General features: G+C 37.4%; 1 protein-coding gene across 1 annotated transcript in view; it reads right to left on the bottom strand.

Moving 5' to 3' along the window:
- LOC122790919 (eosinophil granule major basic protein 2-like) overlaps nt 1-21,566 on the bottom strand; it is a 219,526-nt gene that overhangs the window by 31,366 nt on the left and 166,594 nt on the right. Inside the window, exon 5 of the mRNA XM_044058603.1 lies at nt 234-345. Coding sequence (XP_043914538.1) covers nt 234-345 — 112 coding nt within the window. The remainder of the gene's footprint in view (nt 1-233; nt 346-21,566) is intronic.

The following is a 21,566-nucleotide window of genomic DNA, read 5'->3' on the forward strand; positions in this document are numbered from 1 at the left end:
ATATCTATGTGAAATGCATGCAAAAGTAGCAAAGGGAGGGGTTGGCTTAATGGTTAAGATCTTTAACTCAGAAAGAAAAGTAGAAAGTTTGATTCTAACCTTTAGTTAATAGCTAGGCTTGTAATGGTTTGCAGAGTGATAGCGTAGTATGGAAAGAGACAGCTTGCTTATACATATAGTTGCCCTTTATGACATTTTATTAGTTAAGAAAAAGAAAACAAAGTAGCACCTACTTGCTGTACTCATCATCACACATGCCTGATGATTTCGGGAATACGAGGGCGAACCACTGCCCCAGTACCAATAGTTCCAGCGACTCCCATCAGTCCAATAAAAGTTTTGATTCTGAAACGTCAGATAAAGGAGAATGAGTTCTGCCTGTCATTATTTTTTTACTCCTCTTTCATTTTCCATTATTTTAAAACATGTTATTTTAAATTTATGATTAACATGGTACATAAAATGTGCTGTCATGCACAAGTTTAGTAAGTTCATCAAGCGAACAAAACTGTTTTACTCTGATACCACATTTCATTGCAAAGGTAGGTGTTCATATCAAAAATGTGAGAATCAGTAATAAAAGTACTAATAATTAGAAAAATATATTGTGATTCAGGTAGTTACATTATGAACTTTGAAACTGATCCACACATCACTGTACTGCGCAGTATGGAATTCTGGGAATTCTCTGCGATTCCTCAGTCATGAACTTAGTAAATGTTCTCTGCATCCACAGTTGTAGTCATGCAGCCCCAATGATTGCACAGTTGGTTCAACAGGCATTTCAAAGTTTTATCATTTTACTTCTTCTGCTGATGGAGAAAGCTTACATACTGACCACAGGAGTTCAAGGCTGGCATTTTAGTCAAATCTAGTGGGAAATGTGCACAATAAATAATGTGGTTAAGTAATGTGTCACAACTCTGACCAAATGAGTAGAAGGTTGACCAAATATGAGCAATTTATAATACAGAAAAGCTGCAAATATTCAGATGAACACTACAAACCAAAGGGAAATCTTACTTACATCACAAATAAGTACTAAACTGTCACTCTCCTACTTTGAACCCAATAGAAGAATCTTCATGGGTTCTGTTCAAGCAGCTTTATTATATACAAACACATCACGATAGAAGTTTACTGACGTTAACTTACATACAAACTAACTACTGCAATCATACATGCTCACTCTCTGGATGCACTCTCAGAATGGCACTAGGAATAGCACATGCCTGGTATTTATATGTGCATGTTCAGTCCTTGATATGCTTCTTAAAGACACAGCACATACACTCTGGTCTACAGCCTCCCTCTTTGAGAAATAGATCATACAATCCAATGAATCTGTTTGGCATGCAGATAGTTCTTTGTTATGCAATTATACGTATATACAGTTATGTCCATGTTACTGCATATTTCACACTGGGTCTGGATATTCGACCATATCATGTGACATAAAACTGGGAATTAGGTTTAGCTACTGGAGCTGTCTCTACAGAATGTTCAAACTTGGAAGTATTTGGGTTCTTCCCTAGGAATGGAAGTAGAGGTTGAAACACACTCTGGGATGGCAACAACATCTGGTCCGCTCTGAGATCTAGAGTCTATATCACAGAAACAATGCTGTGATGATGATTCTGGTACAGGAAGAAGATGTCTGCAATTTCTCCTGTACTCCACAGCCTCAGATTTTACAAGGTAGGATCTTGGCTTGGCACATATGCCTATAACTTGACCAATCTGGTCGAAACCTTTTGCTGTTTGTATCCTCCCTGTCTCTCCTTCCCTCAACAGACGAAGAAATCTGCTTGATTTATCATAACTGGACATCTAGGTAGAATGCTTTCGAATAATTGAGCCTTGCTGATTTTCTTGTTCTTAGCATTAGGCCTCAGTAAACAGAAACTAATAGGTAGCGTTGTTCTGGTTTGCCTGCAGAGAAGCCTATGAGCAGGTGAGACAAGTATATCATCACGGGGTATGTTTCTGAGATTAATTAAATTCCAAGAGACATCAGTATTTTCACACTTTGACCTCTCAAGTAAATGCGTTGCACTCTGTACTGCACACTCAGCTGGCCCATTTGACTGTGGATATTCAGGACTGCTAGTAACATGTACAAAGTCTTATTCTCTTGTAACATGTACAAAGTCCCATTCTCTTGTAACATGTACAAAGTCCCATTCTCTAGTAACATGTACAAAGTCCCATTCTCTAGTAACATGTACAAAGTCCCATTCTCTTGTAACATGTACAAAGTCCCATTCTCTAGTAACATGTACAAAGTCCCATTCTCTTGTAACATGTACAAAGTCCCATTCTCTTGTAACATGTACAAAGTCCCATTCTCTAGTAACATGTACAAAGTCCCATTCTCTAGTAACATGTACAAAGTCCCATTCTCTAGTAACATGTACAAAGTCCCATTCTCTTGTAACATGTACAAAGTCCCATTCTCTTGTAACATGTACAAAGTCCCATTCTCTAGTAACATGTACAAAGTCCCATTCTCTTGTAACATGTACAAAGTCCCATTCTCTTGTAACATGTACAAAGTCCCATTCTCTAGTAACATGTACAAAGTCCCATTCTCTAGTAACATGTACAAAGTCCCATTCTCTAGTAACATGTACAAAGTCCCATTCTCTTGTAACATGTACAAAGTCCCATTCTCTTGTAACATGTACAAAGTCCCATTCTCTTGTAACATGTACAAAGTCCCATTCTCTAGTAACATGTACAAAGTCCCATTCTCTTGTAACATGTACAAAGTCCCATTCTCTTGTAACATGTACAAAGTCCCATTCTCTAGTAACATGTACAAAGTCCCATTCTCTTGTAACATGTACAAAGTCCCATTCTCTTGTAACATGTACAAAGTCCCATTCTCTAGTAACATGTACAAAGTCCCATTCTCTTGTAACATGTACAAAGTCCCATTCTCTTGTAACATGTACAAAGTCCCATTCTCTAGTAACATGTACAAAGTCCCATTCTCTTGTAACATGTACAAAGTCCCATTCTCTAGTAACATGTACAAAGTCCCATTCTCTTGTAACATGTACAAAGTCCCATTCTCTTGTAACATGTACAAAGTCCCATTCTCTTGTAACATGTACAAAGTCCCATTCTCTAGTAACATGTACAAAGTCCCATTCTCTTGTAACATGTACAAAGTCCCATTCTCTTGTAACATGTACAAAGTCCCATTCTCTTGTAACATGTACAAAGTCCCATTCTCTAGTAACATGTACAAAGTCCCATTCTCTTGTAACATGTACAAAGTCCCATTCTCTTGTAACATGTACAAAGTCCCATTCTCTAGTAACATGTACAAAGTCCCATTCTCTTGTAACATGTACAAAGTCCCATTCTCTAGTAACATGTACAAAGTCCCATTCTCTTGTAACATGTACAAAGTCCCATTCTCTTGTAACATGTACAAAGTCCCATTCTCTAGTAACATGTACAAAGTCCCATTCTCTTGTAACATGTACAAAGTCCCATTCTCTAGTAACATGTACAAAGTCCCATTCTCTTGTAACATGTACAAAGTCCCATTCTCTTGTAACATGTACAAAGTCCCATTCTCTTGTAACATGTACAAAGTCCCATTCTCTTGTAACATGTACAAAGTCCCATTCTCTTGTAACATGTACAAAGTCCCATTCTCTTGTAACATGTACAAAGTCCCATTCTCTAGTAACATGTACAAAGTCCCATTCTCTTGTAACATGTACAAAGTCCCATTCTCTAGTAACATGTACAAAGTCCCATTCTCTTGTAACATGTACAAAGTCCCATTCTCTAGTAACATGTACAAAGTCCCATTCTCTTGTAACATGTACAAAGTCCCATTCTCTTGTAACATGTACAAAGTCCCATTCTCTAGTAACATGTACAAAGTCCCATTCTCTTGTAACATGTACAAAGTCCCATTCTCTTGTAACATGTACAAAGTCCCATTCTCTAGTAACATGTACAAAGTCCCATTCTCTTGTAACATGTACAAAGTCCCATTCTCTAGTAACATGTACAAAGTCCCATTCTCTTGTAACATGTACAAAGTCCCATTCTCTAGTAACATGTACAAAGTCCCATTCTCTAGTAACATGTACAAAGTCCCATTCTCTTGTAACATGTACAAAGTCCCATTCTCTTGTAACATGTACAAAGTCCCATTCTCTTGTAACATGTACAAAGTCCCATTCTCTAGTAACATGTACAAAGTCCCATTCTCTTGTAACATGTACAAAGTCCCATTCTCTTGTAACATGTACAAAGTCCCATTCTCTAGTAACATGTACAAAGTCCCATTCTCTTGTAACATGTACAAAGTCCCATTCTCTAGTAACATGTACAAAGTCCCATTCTCTAGTAACATGTACAAAGTCCCATTCTCTTGTAACATGTACAAAGTCCCATTCTCTTGTAACATGTACAAAGTCCCATTCTCTTGTAACATGTACAAAGTCCCATTCTCTTGTAACATGTACAAAGTCCCATTCTCTAGTAACATGTACAAAGTCCCATTCTCTTGTAACATGTACAAAGTCCCATTCTCTTGTAACATGTACAAAGTCCCATTCTCTTGTAACATGTACAAAGTCCCATTCTCTTGTAACATGTACAAAGTCCCATTCTCTAGTAACATGTACAAAGTCCCATTCTCTAGTAACATGTACAAAGTCCCATTCTCTTGTAACATGTACAAAGTCCCATTCTCTTGTAACATGTACAAAGTCTCATTCTCTTGTAACATGTACAAAGTCCCATTCTCTTGTAACATGTACAAAGTCCCATTCTCTTGTAACATGTACAAAGTCCCATTCTCTTGTAACATGTACAAAGTCCCATTCTCTAGTAACATGTACAAAGTCCCATTCTCTAGTAACATGTACAAAGTCCCATTCTCTTGTAACATGTACAAAGTCCCATTCTCTTGTAACATGTACAAAGTCCCATTCTCTAGTAACATGTACAAAGTCCCATTCTCTTGTAACATGTACAAAGTCCCATTCTCTTGTAACATGTACAAAGTCCCATTCTCTTGTAACATGTACAAAGTCCCATTCTCTAGTAACATGTACAAAGTCCCATTCTCTAGTAACATGTACAAAGTCCCATTCTCTTGTAACATGTACAAAGTCCCATTCTCTTGTAACATGTACAAAGTCCCATTCTCTTGTAACATGTACAAAGTCCCATTCTCTAGTAACATGTACAAAGTCCCATTCTCTTGTAACATGTACAAAGTCCCATTCTCTTGTAACATGTACAAAGTCCCATTCTCTAGTAACATGTACAAAGTCCCATTCTCTTGTAACATGTACAAAGTCCCATTCTCTAGTAACATGTACAAAGTCCCATTCTCTTGTAACATGTACAAAGTCCCATTCTCTTGTAACATGTACAAAGTCCCATTCTCTTGTAACATGTACAAAGTCCCATTCTCTAGTAACATGTACAAAGTCCCATTCTCTTGTAACATGTACAAAGTCCCATTCTCTAGTAACATGTACAAAGTCCCATTCTCTTGTAACATGTACAAAGTCCCATTCTCTAGTAACATGTACAAAGTCCCATTCTCTTGTAACATGTACAAAGTCCCATTCTCTAGTAACATGTACAAAGTCCCATTCTCTTGTAACATGTACAAAGTCCCATTCTCTAGTAACATGTACAAAGTCCCATTCTCTTGTAACATGTACAAAGTCCCATTCTCTAGTAACATGTACAAAGTCCCATTCTCTAGTAACATGTACAAAGTCCCATTCTCTTGTAACATGTACAAAGTCCCATTCTCTTGTAACATGTACAAAGTCCCATTCTCTAGTAACATGTACAAAGTCCCATTCTCTAGTAACATGTACAAAGTCCCATTCTCTTGTAACATGTACAAAGTCCCATTCTCTTGTAACATGTACAAAGTCCCATTCTCTTGTAACATGTACAAAGTCCCATTCTCTTGTAACATGTACAAAGTCCCATTCTCTTGTAACATGTACAAAGTCCCATTCTCTAGTAACATGTACAAAGTCCCATTCTCTTGTAACATGTACAAAGTCCCATTCTCTTGTAACATGTACAAAGTCCCATTCTCTAGTAACATGTACAAAGTCCCATTCTCTTGTAACATGTACAAAGTCCCATTCTCTTGTAACATGTACAAAGTCCCATTCTCTAGTAACATGTACAAAGTCCCATTCTCTAGTAACATGTACAAAGTCCCATTCTCTTGTAACATGTACAAAGTCCCATTCTCTTGTAACATGTACAAAGTCCCATTCTCTTGTAACATGTACAAAGTCCCATTCTCTAGTAACATGTACAAAGTCCCATTCTCTTGTAACATGTACAAAGTCCCATTCTCTTGTAACATGTACAAAGTCCCATTCTCTAGTAACATGTACAAAGTCCCATTCTCTTGTAACATGTACAAAGTCCCATTCTCTTGTAACATGTACAAAGTCCCATTCTCTTGTAACATGTACAAAGTCCCATTCTCTAGTAACATGTACAAAGTCCCATTCTCTAGTAACATGTACAAAGTCCCATTCTCTTGTAACATGTACAAAGTCCCATTCTCTAGTAACATGTACAAAGTCCCATTCTCTAGTAACATGTACAAAGTCCCATTCTCTTGTAACATGTACAAAGTCCCATTCTCTAGTAACATGTACAAAGTCCCATTCTCTTGTAACATGTACAAAGTCCCATTCTCTTGTAACATGTACAAAGTCCCATTCTCTAGTAACATGTACAAAGTCCCATTCTCTTGTAACATGTACAAAGTCCCATTCTCTTGTAACATGTACAAAGTCCCATTCTCTAGTAACATGTACAAAGTCCCATTCTCTAGTAACATGTACAAAGTCCCATTCTCTTGTAACATGTACAAAGTCCCATTCTCTAGTAACATGTACAAAGTCCCATTCTCTTGTAACATGTACAAAGTCCCATTCTCTAGTAACATGTACAAAGTCCCATTCTCTTGTAACATGTACAAAGTCCCATTCTCTTGTAACATGTACAAAGTCCCATTCTCTTGTAACATGTACAAAGTCCCATTCTCTAGTAACATGTACAAAGTCCCATTCTCTAGTAACATGTACAAAGTCCCATTCTCTTGTAACATGTACAAAGTCCCATTCTCTAGTAACATGTACAAAGTCCCATTCTCTTGTAACATGTACAAAGTCCCATTCTCTAGTAACATGTACAAAGTCCCATTCTCTTGTAACATGTACAAAGTCCCATTCTCTTGTAACATGTACAAAGTCCCATTCTCTTGTAACATGTACAAAGTCCCATTCTCTTGTAACATGTACAAAGTCCCATTCTCTTGTAACATGTACAAAGTCCCATTCTCTAGTAACATGTACAAAGTCCCATTCTCTTGTAACATGTACAAAGTCCCATTCTCTAGTAACATGTACAAAGTCCCATTCTCTTGTAACATGTACAAAGTCCCATTCTCTAGTAACATGTACAAAGTCCCATTCTCTTGTAACATGTACAAAGTCCCATTCTCTAGTAACATGTACAAAGTCCCATTCTCTTGTAACATGTACAAAGTCCCATTCTCTTGTAACATGTACAAAGTCCCATTCTCTAGTAACATGTACAAAGTCCCATTCTCTAGTAACATGTACAAAGTCCCATTCTCTTGTAACATGTACAAAGTCCCATTCTCTAGTAACATGTACAAAGTCCCATTCTCTTGTAACATGTACAAAGTCCCATTCTCTTGTAACATGTACAAAGTCCCATTCTCTAGTAACATGTACAAAGTCCCATTCTCTTGTAACATGTACAAAGTCCCATTCTCTTGTAACATGTACAAAGTCCCATTCTCTTGTAACATGTACAAAGTCCCATTCTCTAGTAACATGTACAAAGTCCCATTCTCTTGTAACATGTACAAAGTCCCATTCTCTTGTAACATGTACAAAGTCCCATTCTCTAGTAACATGTACAAAGTCCCATTCTCTTGTAACATGTACAAAGTCCCATTCTCTAGTAACATGTACAAAGTCCCATTCTCTTGTAACATGTACAAAGTCCCATTCTCTAGTAACATGTACAAAGTCCCATTCTCTAGTAACATGTACAAAGTCCCATTCTCTTGTAACATGTACAAAGTCCCATTCTCTTGTAACATGTACAAAGTCCCATTCTCTAGTAACATGTACAAAGTCCCATTCTCTTGTAACATGTACAAAGTCCCATTCTCTAGTAACATGTACAAAGTCCCATTCTCTTGTAACATGTACAAAGTCCCATTCTCTTGTAACATGTACAAAGTCCCATTCTCTTGTAACATGTACAAAGTCCCATTCTCTAGTAACATGTACAAAGTCCCATTCTCTAGTAACATGTACAAAGTCCCATTCTCTTGTAACATGTACAAAGTCCCATTCTCTTGTAACATGTACAAAGTCCCATTCTCTTGTAACATGTACAAAGTCCCATTCTCTAGTAACATGTACAAAGTCCCATTCTCTTGTAACATGTACAAAGTCCCATTCTCTTGTAACATGTACAAAGTCCCATTCTCTTGTAACATGTACAAAGTCCCATTCTCTTGTAACATGTACAAAGTCCCATTCTCTAGTAACATGTACAAAGTCCCATTCTCTTGTAACATGTACAAAGTCCCATTCTCTTGTAACATGTACAAAGTCCCATTCTCTTGTAACATGTAAAAAGTCCCATTCTCTAGTAACATGTACAAAGTCCCATTCTCTTGTAACATGTAGATAGTCCCATTCTCTTGTAACATGTACAAAGTCCCATTCTCTTATAACATGTACAAAGTCCCATTCTCTTGTAACATGTACAAAGTCCCATTCTCTTGTAACATGTGCAGAGTCCCATTCTCTTGTAACATGTACAAAGTCCCATTCTCTTGTAACATGTACAAAGTCCCATTCTCTAGTAACATGTACAAAGTCCCATTCTCTTGTAACATGTACAAAGTCCCATTCTCTTGTAACATGTACAAAGTCCCATTCTCTTGTAACATGTACAAAGTCCCATTCTCTTGTAACATGTACAGAGTCCCATTCTCTTGTAACATGTACAAAGTCCCATTCTCTTGTAACATGTACAAAGTCCCATTCTCTTGTAACATGTACAAAGTCCCATTCTCTTGTAACATGTACAAAGTCCCATTCTCTTGTTACATGTACAAAGTCCCATTCTCTTGTAACATGTACAAAGTCCCATTCTCTTGTAACATGTACAAAGTCCCATTCTCTTGTAACATGTACAAAGTCCCATTCTCTTCTAACATGTACAAAGTCCCATTCTCTTGTAACATTTACAGAATCCCATTCTCTTGTAACATGTACAAAGTCCCATTCTCTTGTAACATGTACAAAGTCCCATTCTCTTGTAACATGTACAAAGTCCCATTCTCTTGTAACATGTACAAAGTCCCATTCTCTTGTAACATGTACAGAGTCCCATTCTCTTGTAACATGTACAAAGTCCCATTCTCTTGTAACATGTACAAAGTCCCATTCTCTTGTAACATGTACAAAGTCCCATTCTCTTGTAACATGTACAAAGTCCCATTCTCTAGTAACATGTACAAAGTCCCATTCTCTTGTAACATGTACAAAGTCCCATTCTCTTGTAACATGTACAAAGTCCCATTCTCTTGTAACGTGTACAAAGTCCCATTCTCTTGTAACATGTACAACGTCCCATTCTCTTGTAATATGTTCAAAGTCCCATTCTCTTGTAACATGTACAAAGTCCCATTCTCTAGTAGCATGTACAAAGTCCCATTCTCTTGTAACATGTACAAAGTCCCATTCTCTTGTAACATGTACAAAGTCCCATTCTCTAGTAACATGTACAAAGTCCCATTCTCTAGTAACATGTACAAAGTCCCATTCTCTTGTAACATGTACAAAGTCCCATTCTCTTGTAACATGTACAAAGTCCCATTCTCTTGTAACATGTACAAAGTCCCATTCTCTTGTAACATGTACAAAGTCCCATTCTCTAGTAACATGTACAAAGTCCCATTCTCTTGTAACATGTACAAAGTCCCATTCTCTTGTAACATGTACAAAGTCCCATTCTCTAGTAACATGTACAAAGTCCCATTCTCTTGTAACATGTACAAAGTCCCATTCTCTTGTAACATGTACAAAGTCCCATTCTCTAGTAACATGTACAAAGTCCCATTCTCTTGTAACATGTACAAAGTCCCATTCTCTTGTAACATGTACAAAGTCCCATTCTCTAGTAACATGTACAAAGTCCCATTCTCTAGTAACATGTACAAAGTCCCATTCTCTTGTAACATGTACAAAGTCCCATTCTCTTGTAACATGTACAAAGTCCCATTCTCTAGTAACATGTACAAAGTCCCATTCTCTAGTAACATGTACAAAGTCCCATTCTCTTGTAACATGTACAAAGTCCCATTCTCTTGTAACATGTACAAAGTCCCATTCTCTAGTAACATGTACAAAGTCCCATTCTCTTGTAACATGTACAAAGTCCCATTCTCTTGTAACATGTACAAAGTCCCATTCTCTAGTAACATGTACAAAGTCCCATTCTCTTGTAACATGTACAAAGTCCCATTCTCTTGTAACATGTACAAAGTCCCATTCTCTTGTAACATGTACAAAGTCCCATTCTCTAGTAACATGTACAAAGTCCCATTCTCTTGTAACATGTACAAAGTCCCATTCTCTAGTAACATGTACAAAGTCCCATTCTCTAGTAACATGTACAAAGTCCCATTCTCTTGTAACATGTACAAAGTCCCATTCTCTTGTAACATGTACAAAGTCCCATTCTCTAGTAACATGTACAAAGTCCCATTCTCTTGTAACATGTACAAAGTCCCATTCTCTTGTAACATGTACAAAGTCCCATTCTCTTGTAACATGTACAAAGTCCCATTCTCTTGTAACATGTACAAAGTCCCATTCTCTAGTAACATGTACAAAGTCCCATTCTCTTGTAACATGTACAAAGTCCCATTCTCTTGTAACATGTACAAAGTCCCATTCTCTAGTAACATGTACAAAGTCCCATTCTCTTGTAACATGTACAAAGTCCCATTCTCTTGTAACATGTACAAAGTCCCATTCTCTAGTAACATGTACAAAGTCCCATTCTCTTGTAACATGTACAAAGTCCCATTCTCTTGTAACATGTACAAAGTCCCATTCTCTAGTAACATGTACAAAGTCCCATTCTCTTGTAACATGTACAAAGTCCCATTCTCTTGTAACATGTACAAAGTCCCATTCTCTAGTAACATGTACAAAGTCCCATTCTCTTGTAACATGTACAAAGTCCCATTCTCTTGTAACATGTACAAAGTCCCATTCTCTTGTAACATGTACAAAGTCCCATTCTCTTGTAACATGTACAAAGTCCCATTCTCTTGTAACATGTACACAGTCCCATTCTCTTGTAACATGTACAAAGTCCCATTCTCTTGTAACATGTACAAAGTACCATTCTCTTGTAACACGTACAAAGTCCCATTCTCTTGTAACATGTACAAAGTCCCATTCTCTTGTAACCTGTACAAAGTCCCATTATCTTGTAACATGTACAAAGTCCCATTCTTTAGTAACATGTACAAAGTCCCATTCTCTTGTAACATGTACAAAGTCCCATTCTCTTGTAACATGTACAAAGTCCCATTCTCTTGTAACATGTACAAAGTCCCATTCTCTAGTAACATGTACAAAGTCCCATTCTCTTGTAACATGTACAAAGTCCCATTCTCTTGTAACATGTACAAAGTCCCATTCTCTTGTAACATGTACAAAGTCCCATTCTCTTGTAACATGTACAAAGTCCCATTCTCTAGTAACATGTACAAAGTCCCATTCTCTTGTAACATGTACAAAGTCCCATTCTCTTGTAACATGTACAAAGTCCCATTCTCTAGTAACATGTACAAAGTCCCATTCTCTTGTAACATGTACAAAGTCCCATTCTCTTGTAACATGTACAAAGTCCCATTCTCTAGTAACATGTACAAAGTCCCATTCTCTTGTAACATGTACAAAGTCCCATTCTCTTGTAACATGTACAAAGTCCCATTCTCTTGTAACATGTACAAAGTCCCATTCTCTAGTAACATGTACAAAGTCCCATTCTCTTGTAACATGTACAGAGTCCCATTCTCTTGTAACATGTACAAAGTCCCATTCTCTTGTAACATGTACAAAGTCCCATTCTCTTGTAACATGTACAAAGTCCCATTCTCTTGTAACATGTACAAAGTCCCATTCTCTTGTAACATGTACAAAGTCCCATTCTCTAGTAACATGTACAAAGTCCCATTCTCTTGTAACATGTACAAAGTCCCATTCTCTTGTAACATGTACAAAGTCCCATTCTCTTGTAACATGTACAAAGTCCCATTCTCTTGTAACATGTACAAAGTCCCATTCTCTTGTAACATGTGCAAAGTCCCATTCTCTTGTAACATGTACAAAGTCCCATTCTCTAGTAACATGTACAAAGTCCCATTCTCTTGTAACATGTACAAAGTCCTATTCTCTTGTAACATGTACAAAGTCCTATTCTCTTGTAACATGTACAAAGTCCTATTCTCTTGTAACATGTACAAAGTCCCATTCTCTTGTAACATGTACAAAGTCCTATTCTCTTGTAACATGTACAAAGTCCCATTCTCTTGTAACATGTACAAAGTCCCATTCTCTTGTAACATGTACAAAGTCCCATTCTCTTGTAACATGTACAAAGTCCCATTCTCTTGTAACATGTACAAAGTCCCATTCTCTAGTAACATGTACAAAGTCCCATTCTCTTGTAACATGTACAAAGTCCCATTCTCTTGTAACATGTACAAAGTCCCATTCTCTAGTAACATGTACAAAGTCCCATTCTCTTGTAACATGTACAAAGTCCCATTCTCTAGTAACATGTACAAAGTCCCATTCTCTTGTAACATGTACAACGTTCCATTCTCTTGTAATATGTACAAAGTCCCATTCTCTTGTAACATGTACAAAGTCCCATTCTCTTGTAACATGTACAAAGTCCCATTCTCTTGTAACATGTACAGAGTCCCATTCTCTTGTAACATGTACAGAGTCCCATTCTCTTGTAACATGTACAAAGTCCCATTCTCTAGTAACATGTACAAAGTCCCATTCTCTTGTAACATGTACAAAGTCCCATTCTCTTGTAACATGTACAAAGTCCCATTCTCTTGTAACGTGTACAATGTCCCATTCTCTTGTAACGTGTACAAAGTCCCATTCTCTTGTAACATGTACAACGTCCCATTCTCTTGTAACATGTACAAAGTCCCATTCTCTAGTAGCATGTACAAAGTCCCATTCTCTGGTAACATGTACAAAGTCCCATTCTCTTGTAACATGTACAAAGTCCCATTCTCTAGTAACACGTACAAAGTCCCATTCTCTTGTAACACGTACAAAGTCCCATTCTCTTGTAACATGTACAAAGTCCCATTCTCTTGTAACATGTACAAAGTCCCATTCTCTTGTAACATGTACAAAGTCCCATTCTCTTGTAACACGTACAAAGTCCCATTCTCTTGTAACATGTACAAAGTCCCATTCTCTTGTAACATGTACAGAGTCCCATTCTCTTGTAACATGTACAAAGTCCCATTCTCTTGTAACATGTACAAAGTCCCATTCTCTAGTAACATGTACAAAGTCCCATTCTCTTGTAACATGTACAAAGTCCCATTCTCTTGTAACATGTACAAAGTCCCATTCTCTTGTAACATGTACAAAGTCCCATTCTCTTGTAACATGTACAAAGTCCCATTCTCTTGTAACATGTACAAAGTCCCATTCTCTTGTAACATGTACAAAGTCCCATTCTCTTGTAACACGTACAAAGTCCCATTCTCTAGTAACATGTACAAAGTCCCATTCTCTTGTAACATGTACAAAGTCCCATTCTCTTGTAACATGTACAAAGTCCCATTCTCTAGTAACATGTACAAAGTCCCATTCTCTTGTAACATGTACAAAGTCCCATTCTCTTGTAACATGTACAAAGTCCCATTCTCTTGTAACATGTACAAAGTCCCATTCTCTTGTAACATGTACAAAGTCCCATTCTCTTGTAACATGTACAAAGTCCCATTCTCTTGTAACATGTACAAAGTCCCATTCTCTTGTAACATGTACAAAGTCCCATTCTCTTGTAACATGTACAAAGTCCCATTCTCTTGTAACATGTACAAAGTCCCATTCTCTAGTAACATGTACAAAGTCCCATTCTCTTGTAACATGTACAAAGTCCCATTCTCTTGTAACATGTACAAAGTCCCATTCTCTAGTAACATGTACAAAGTCCCATTCTCTTGTAACATGTACAAAGTCCCATTCTCTTGTAACATGTACAAAGTCCCATTCTCTAGTAACATGTACAAAGTCCCATTCTCTTGTAACATGTACAAAGTCCCATTCTCTTGTAACATGTACAAAGTCCCATTCTCTAGTAACATGTACAAAGTCCCATTCTCTTGTAACATGTACAAAGTCCCATTCTCTTGTAACATGTACAAAGTCCCATTCTCTAGTAACATGTACAAAGTCCCATTCTCTTGTAACATGTACAAAGTCCCATTCTCTTGTAACATGTACAAAGTCCCATTCTCTTGTAACATGTACAAAGTCCCATTCTCTAGTAACATGTACAAAGTCCCATTCTCTAGTAACATGTACAAAGTCCCATTCTCTTGTAACATGTACAAAGTCCCATTCTCTAGTAACATGTACAAAGTCCCATTCTCTTGTAACATGTACAAAGTCCCATTCTCTTGTAACATGTACAAAGTCCCATTCTCTTGTGACATGTACAAAGTCCCATTCTCTTGTAACATGTACAAAGTCCCATTCTCTTGTAACATGTACAAAGTCCCATTCTCTTGTAACATGTACAAAGTCCCATTCTCTTGTAACATGTACAAAGTCCCATTCTCTAGTAACATGTACAAAGTCCCATTCTCTTGTAACATGTACAAAGTCCCATTCTCTAGTAACATGTACAAAGTCCCATTCTCTTGTAACATGTACAAAGTCCCATTCTCTTGTAACATGTACAAAGTCCCATTCTCTTGTAACATGTACAAAGTCCCATTCTCTAGTAACATGTACAAAGTCCCATTCTCTTGTAACATGTACAAAGTCCCATTCTCTTGTAACATGTACAAAGTCCCATTCTCTAGTAACATGTACAATGTCCCATTCTCTTGTAACATGTACAAAGTCCCATTCTCTTGTAACATGTACAAAGTCCCATTCTCTAGTAACATGTACAAAGTCCCATTCTCTTGTAACATGTACAAAGTCCCATTCTCTTGTAACATGTACAAAGTCCCATTCTCTTGTAACATGTACAAAGTCCCATTCTCTTGTAACATGCACAAAGCCCATTCTCTTGTAACATGTACAAAGTCAAATTCTCTTGTAACATGTACAAAGTCCCATTCTCTTGTAACATGTACAAAGTCCCATTCTCTTGTAACATGTACAAAGTCCCATTCTCTAGTAACATGTACAAAGTCCCATTCTCTTGTAACATGTACAAAGTCCCATTCTCTAGTAACATGTACAAAGTCCCATTCTCTTGTAACATGTACAAAGTCCCATTCTCTTGTAACATGTACAAAGTCCCATTCTCTTGTAACATGTACAAAGTCCCATTCTCTTGTAACACGTACAAAGTCCCATTCTCTTGTAACACGTACAAAGTCCCAATCTCTAGTAACATGTACAAAGTCCCATTCTCTAATAACATGTACAAAGTCCCATTCTCTTGTAACTTGTACAAAGTCCCATTCTCTTGTAGCATGTACAGAGTCCCATTCTGTAGTAACACATACAAAGTCCCATTCTCTTGTAACATGTACAAAGTCCCATTCTCTTGTAACATTTACAAAGTCCCATTCTCTTGTAACATGTACAAAGTCCCATTCTCTTGTAACATGTACAGAGTCCCATTCTCTTGTAACATGTACAAAGTCCCATTCTCTTGTAACATGTACAGAGTCCCATTCTCTTGTAACATGTACAAAGTCCCATTCTCTTGTAACACGTACAAAGTCCCATTCTCTAGTAACATGTACAAAGTCCCATTCTCTTGTAACATGTACAAAGTCCCATTCTCTAGTAACATGTACAAAGTCCCATTCTCTTGTAACATGTACAAAGTCCCATTCTCTTGTAACATGTACAAAGTCCCATTCTCTTGTAACATGTACAAAGTCCCATTCTCTTGTAACATGTACAAAGTCCCATTCTCTTGTAACATGTACAAAGTCCCATTCTCTTGTAACATGTACAAAGTCCCATTCTCTTGTAACATGTACAAAGTCCCATTCTCTAGTAACATGTACAAAGTCCCATTCTCTTGTAACATGTACAAAGTCCCATTCTCTTGTAACATGTACAAAGTCCCATTCTCTTGTAACATGTACAAAGTCCCATTCTCTAGTAACATGTACAAAGTCCCATTCTCTTGTAACATGTACAAAGTCCCATTCTCTTGTAACATGTACAAAGTCCCATTCTCTAGTAACATGTACAAAGTCCCATTCTCTTGTAACATGTACAAAGTCCCATTCTCTAGTAACATGTACAAAGTCCCATTCTCTTGTAACATGTACAAAGTCCCATTGTCTTGTAACATGTACAAAGTCCCATTCTCTTGTAACATGTACAAAGTCCCATTCTCTTGTAACATGTACAAAGTCCCATTCTCTTGTAACATGTACAAAGTCCCATTCTCTAGTAACATGTACAAAGTCCCATTCTCTTGTAACATGTACAAAGTCCCATTCTCTTGTAGCATGTACAAAGTCCCATTCTCTTGTAACATGTACAAAGTCCCATTCTCTAGTAACATGTACAAAGTCCCATTCTCTTGTAACATGTACAAAGTCCCATTCTCTAGTAACATGTACAAAGTCCCATTCTCTTGTAACATGTACAAAGTCCCATTCTCTTGTAACATGTACAAAGTCCCATTCTCTTGTAACATGTACAAAGTCCCATTCTCTTGTAACATGTACAAAGTCCCATTCTCTTGTAACATGTACAAAGTCCCATTCTCTTGTAACATGTACAAAGTCCCATTCTCTTGTAACATGTACAAAGTCCCATTCTCTTGTAACATGTACAAAGTCCCATTCTCTTGTAACATGTACAAAGTCCCATTCTCTTGTAACACGTACAAAGTCCCATTCTCTTGTAACATGTACAAAGTCCCATTCCCTTGTAACATGTACAGAGTCCCATTCCCTTGTAACATGTACAAAGTCCCATTCTCTTGTAACATGTACAAAGTCCCATTCTCTTGTAACATGTACAAAGTCCCATTCTCTAGTAACATGTACAAAGTCCCATTCTCTTGTAACATGTACAGAGTCCCATTCCCTTGTAAAATGTACAAAGTCCCATTCTCTTGTAACATGTACAAAGTCCCATTCTCTAGTAACATGTACAAAGTCCCATTCTCTTGTAACACGTACAAAGTCCCATTCTCTTGTAACATGTACAAAGTCCCATTCTCTAGTAACATGTACAAAGTCCCATTCTCTTGTAACATGTACAAAGTCCCATTCTCTAGTAACATGTACAAAGTCCCATTCTCTTGTAACATGTACAGAGTCCCATTCTCTTGTAACATGTACAAAGTCCCATTCTCTTGTAACATGTACAAAGTCCCATTCTCTTGTAACATGTACAAAGTCCCATTCTCTTGTAACATGTACAAAGTCCCATTCTCTAGTAACATGTACAAAGTCCCATTCTCTTGTAACATGTACAAAGTCCCATTCTCTTGTAACATGTACAAAGTCCCATTCTCTTGCAACGTGTACAATGTCCCATTCTCTTGTAACGTGTACAAAGTCCCATTCTCTTGTAACATGTACAACGTCCCATTCTCTTGTAATATGTACAAAGTCCCATTCTCTTGTAACATGTACAAAGTCCCATTCTCTAGTAACATGTACAAAGTCCCATTCTCTTGTAACATGTACAAAGTCCCATTCTCTTGTAACATGTACAAAGTCCCATTCTCTTGTAACATGTACAAAGTCCCATTCTCTAGTAGCATGTACAAAGTCCCATTCTCTGGTAACATGTACAAAGTCCCATTCTCTTGTAACATGTACAGAGTCCCATTCTCTTGTAACATGTACAAAGTCCCATTCTCTTGTAACATGTACAAAGTCCCATTCTCTTGTAACATGTACAAAGTCCCATTCTCTTGTAACATGTACAAAGTCCCATTCTCTAGTAACATGTACAAAGTCCCATTCTCTTGTAACACGTACAATGTCCCATTCTCTTGTAACATGTACAAAGTCCCATTCTCTAGTAACATGTACAAAGTCCCATTCTCTTGTAACATGTACAGAGTCCCATTCTCTTGTAACATGTACAAAGTCCCATTCTCTAGTAACATGTACAAAGTCCCATTCTCTTGTAACATGTACAAAGTCCCATTCTCTTGTAAAGTGTACAAAGTCCCATTCTCTTGCAACGTGTACAATGTCCCATTCTCTTGTAACGTGTACAAAGTCCCATTCTCTTGTAACATGTACAAAGTCCCATTCTCTTGTAACATGTACAAAGTCCCATTCTCTTGTAACATGTACAAAGTCCCATTCTCTAGTAGCATGTACAAAGTCCCATTCTCTGGTAACATGTACAAAGTCCCATTCTCTTGTAACATGTACAGAGTCCCATTCTCTTGTAACATGTACAAAGTCCCATTCTCTAGTAACATGTACAAAGTCCCATTCTCTAGTAACATGTACAAAGTCCCATTCTCTTGTAACATGTACAAAGTCCCATTCTCTTGTAACATGTACAGAGTCCCATTCTCTTGTAACATGTACAAAGTCCCATTCTCTTGTAACATGTACAAAGTCCCATTCTCTAGTAACATGTACAAAGTCCCATTCTCTTGTAACATGTACAAAGTCCCATTCTCTTGTAACATGTACAAAGTCCCATTCTCTAGTAACATGTACAAAGTCCCATTCTCTTGTGACATGTACAAAGTCCCATTCTCTTGTAACATGTACAAAGTCCCATTCTCTTGTAACATGTACAAAGTCCCATTCTCTAGTAACATGTACAAAGTCCCATTCTCTTGTAACATGTACAAAGTCCCATTCTCTAGTAACATGTACAAAGTCCCATTCTCTTGTAACATGTACAAAGTCCCATTCTCTTGTAACATGTACAAAGTCCCATTCTCTAGTAACATGTACAAAGTCCCATTCTCTTGTAACATGTACAAAGTCCCATTCTCTTGTAACATGTACAAAGTCCCATTCTCTTGTAACATGTACAAAGTCCCATTCTCTAGTAACATGTACAAAGTCCCATTCTCTAGTAACATGTACAAAGTCCCATTCTCTTGTAACATGTACAAAGTCCCATTCTCTTGTAACATGTACAAAGTCCCATTCTCTTGTAACATGTACAAAGTCCCATTCTCTTGTAACATGTACAAAGTCCCATTCTCTTGTAACATGTACAAAGTCCCATTCTCTTGTAACATGTACAAAGTCCCATTCTCTAGTAACATGTACAAAGTCCCATTCTCTTGTAACATGTACAAAGTCCCATTCTCTAGTAACATGTACAAAGTCCCATTCTCTAGTAACATGTACAAAGTCCCATTCTCTTGTAACATGTACAAAGTCCCATTCTCTTGTAACATGTACAAAGTCCCATTCTCTAGTAACATGTACAAAGTCCCATTCTCTTGTAACATGTACAAAGTCCCATTCTCTTGTAACATGTACAAAGTCCCATTCTCTTGTAACATGTACAAAGTCCCATTCTCTTGTAACATGTACAAAGTCCCATTCTCTTGTAACATGTACAAAGTCCCATTCTCTTGTAACATGTACAAAGTCCCATTCTCTAGTAACATGTACAAAGTCCCATTCTCTTGTAACATGTACAAAGTCCCATTCTCTTGTAACATGTACAGAGTCCCATTCTCTTGTAACATGTACAAAGTCCCATTCTCTTGTAACATGTACAGAGTCCCATTCTCTTGTAACATGTACAAAGTCCCATTCTCTAGTAACATGTACAAAGTCCCATTCTCTTGTAACATGTACAAAGTCCCATTCTCTTGTAAAGTGTACAAAGTCCCATTCTCTTGCAACGTGTACAATGTCCCATTCTCTCGTAACGTGTACAAAGTCCCATTCTCTTGTAACATGTACAATGTCCCATTCTCTTGTAACGTGTACAAAGTCCCATTCTCTTGTAACATGTACAACGTCCCATTCTCTTGTAACATGTTCAAAGTCCCATTCTCTTGCAAATTGTACAAAGTCCCATTCTCTAGTAACACGTACAAAGTCCCATTCTCTTGTAACATGTACAAAGTCCCATTCTCTTGTAACATGTACAAAGTCCCATTCTCTAGTAACATGTACAAAGTCCCATTCTCTTGTAACATGTACAAAGTCCCATTCTCTTGTAACATGTACAAAGTCCCATTCTCTTGTAACATGTACAAAGTCCCATTCTCTAGTAACATGTACAAAGTCCCATTCTCTTGTAACATGTACAAAGTCCCATTCTCTTGTAACATGTACAAAGTCCCATTCTCTTGTAACATGTACAACGTCCCATTCTCTTGTAACATGTACAAAGTCCCATTCTCTTGTAACATGTACAAAGTCCCATTCTCTTGTAACATGTACAAAGTCCCATTCTCTTGTAACATGTACAAAGTCCCATTCTCTTGTAACATGTACAAAGTCCCATTCTCTAGTAACATGTACAAAGTCCCATTCTCTTGTAACATGTACAAAGTCCCATTCTCTTGTAACATGTACAAAGTCCCATTCTCTAGTAAAATGTACAAATTCCCATTTTCTTGTAACATGTACAGAGTCCCATTCTGTTGTAACATGTACAAAGTCCCATTCTCTTGTAACATGTACAAAGTCCCATTCTCTTGTAACACGTACAAAGTCCCATTCTCTTGTAACATGTACAAAGTCCCATTCTCTTGTAACATGTACAGAGTCCCATTCTCTTGTAACATGTACAAAGTCCCATTCTCTAGTAACATGTACAAAGTCCCATTCTCTTGTAACATGTACAAAGTCCCATTCTCTAGTAACATGTACAAAGTCCCATTCTCTAATAACATGTACAGAGTCCCATTCTCTTGTAACATGTACAGAGTCCCATTGTCTTGTAACATGTACAAAGTCCCATTCTCTAGTAACATGTACAAAGTCCCATTCTCTTGTAACATGTACAAAGTCCCATTCTCTAGTAACATGTACAAAGTCCCATTCTCTTGTAACATGTACAAAGTCCCATTCTCTAGTAACATGTACAAAGTCCCATTCTCTTGTAACATGTACAAAGTCCCATTCTCTAGTAACATGTACAAAGTCCCATTCTCTTGTAACATGTACAAAGTCCCATTCTCTTGTAACGTGTACAAAGTCCCATTCTCTTGTAACATGTACAAAGTCCCATTCTCTAGTAACATGTACAAAGTCC

This window comes from Protopterus annectens, chromosome 16.part0 (assembly GCF_019279795.1).
Source record: "Protopterus annectens isolate FY-2018-M chromosome 16.part0, PAN1.0, whole genome shotgun sequence".
Lineage (NCBI taxonomy): Eukaryota > Metazoa > Chordata > Ceratodontiformes > Protopteridae > Protopterus > Protopterus annectens.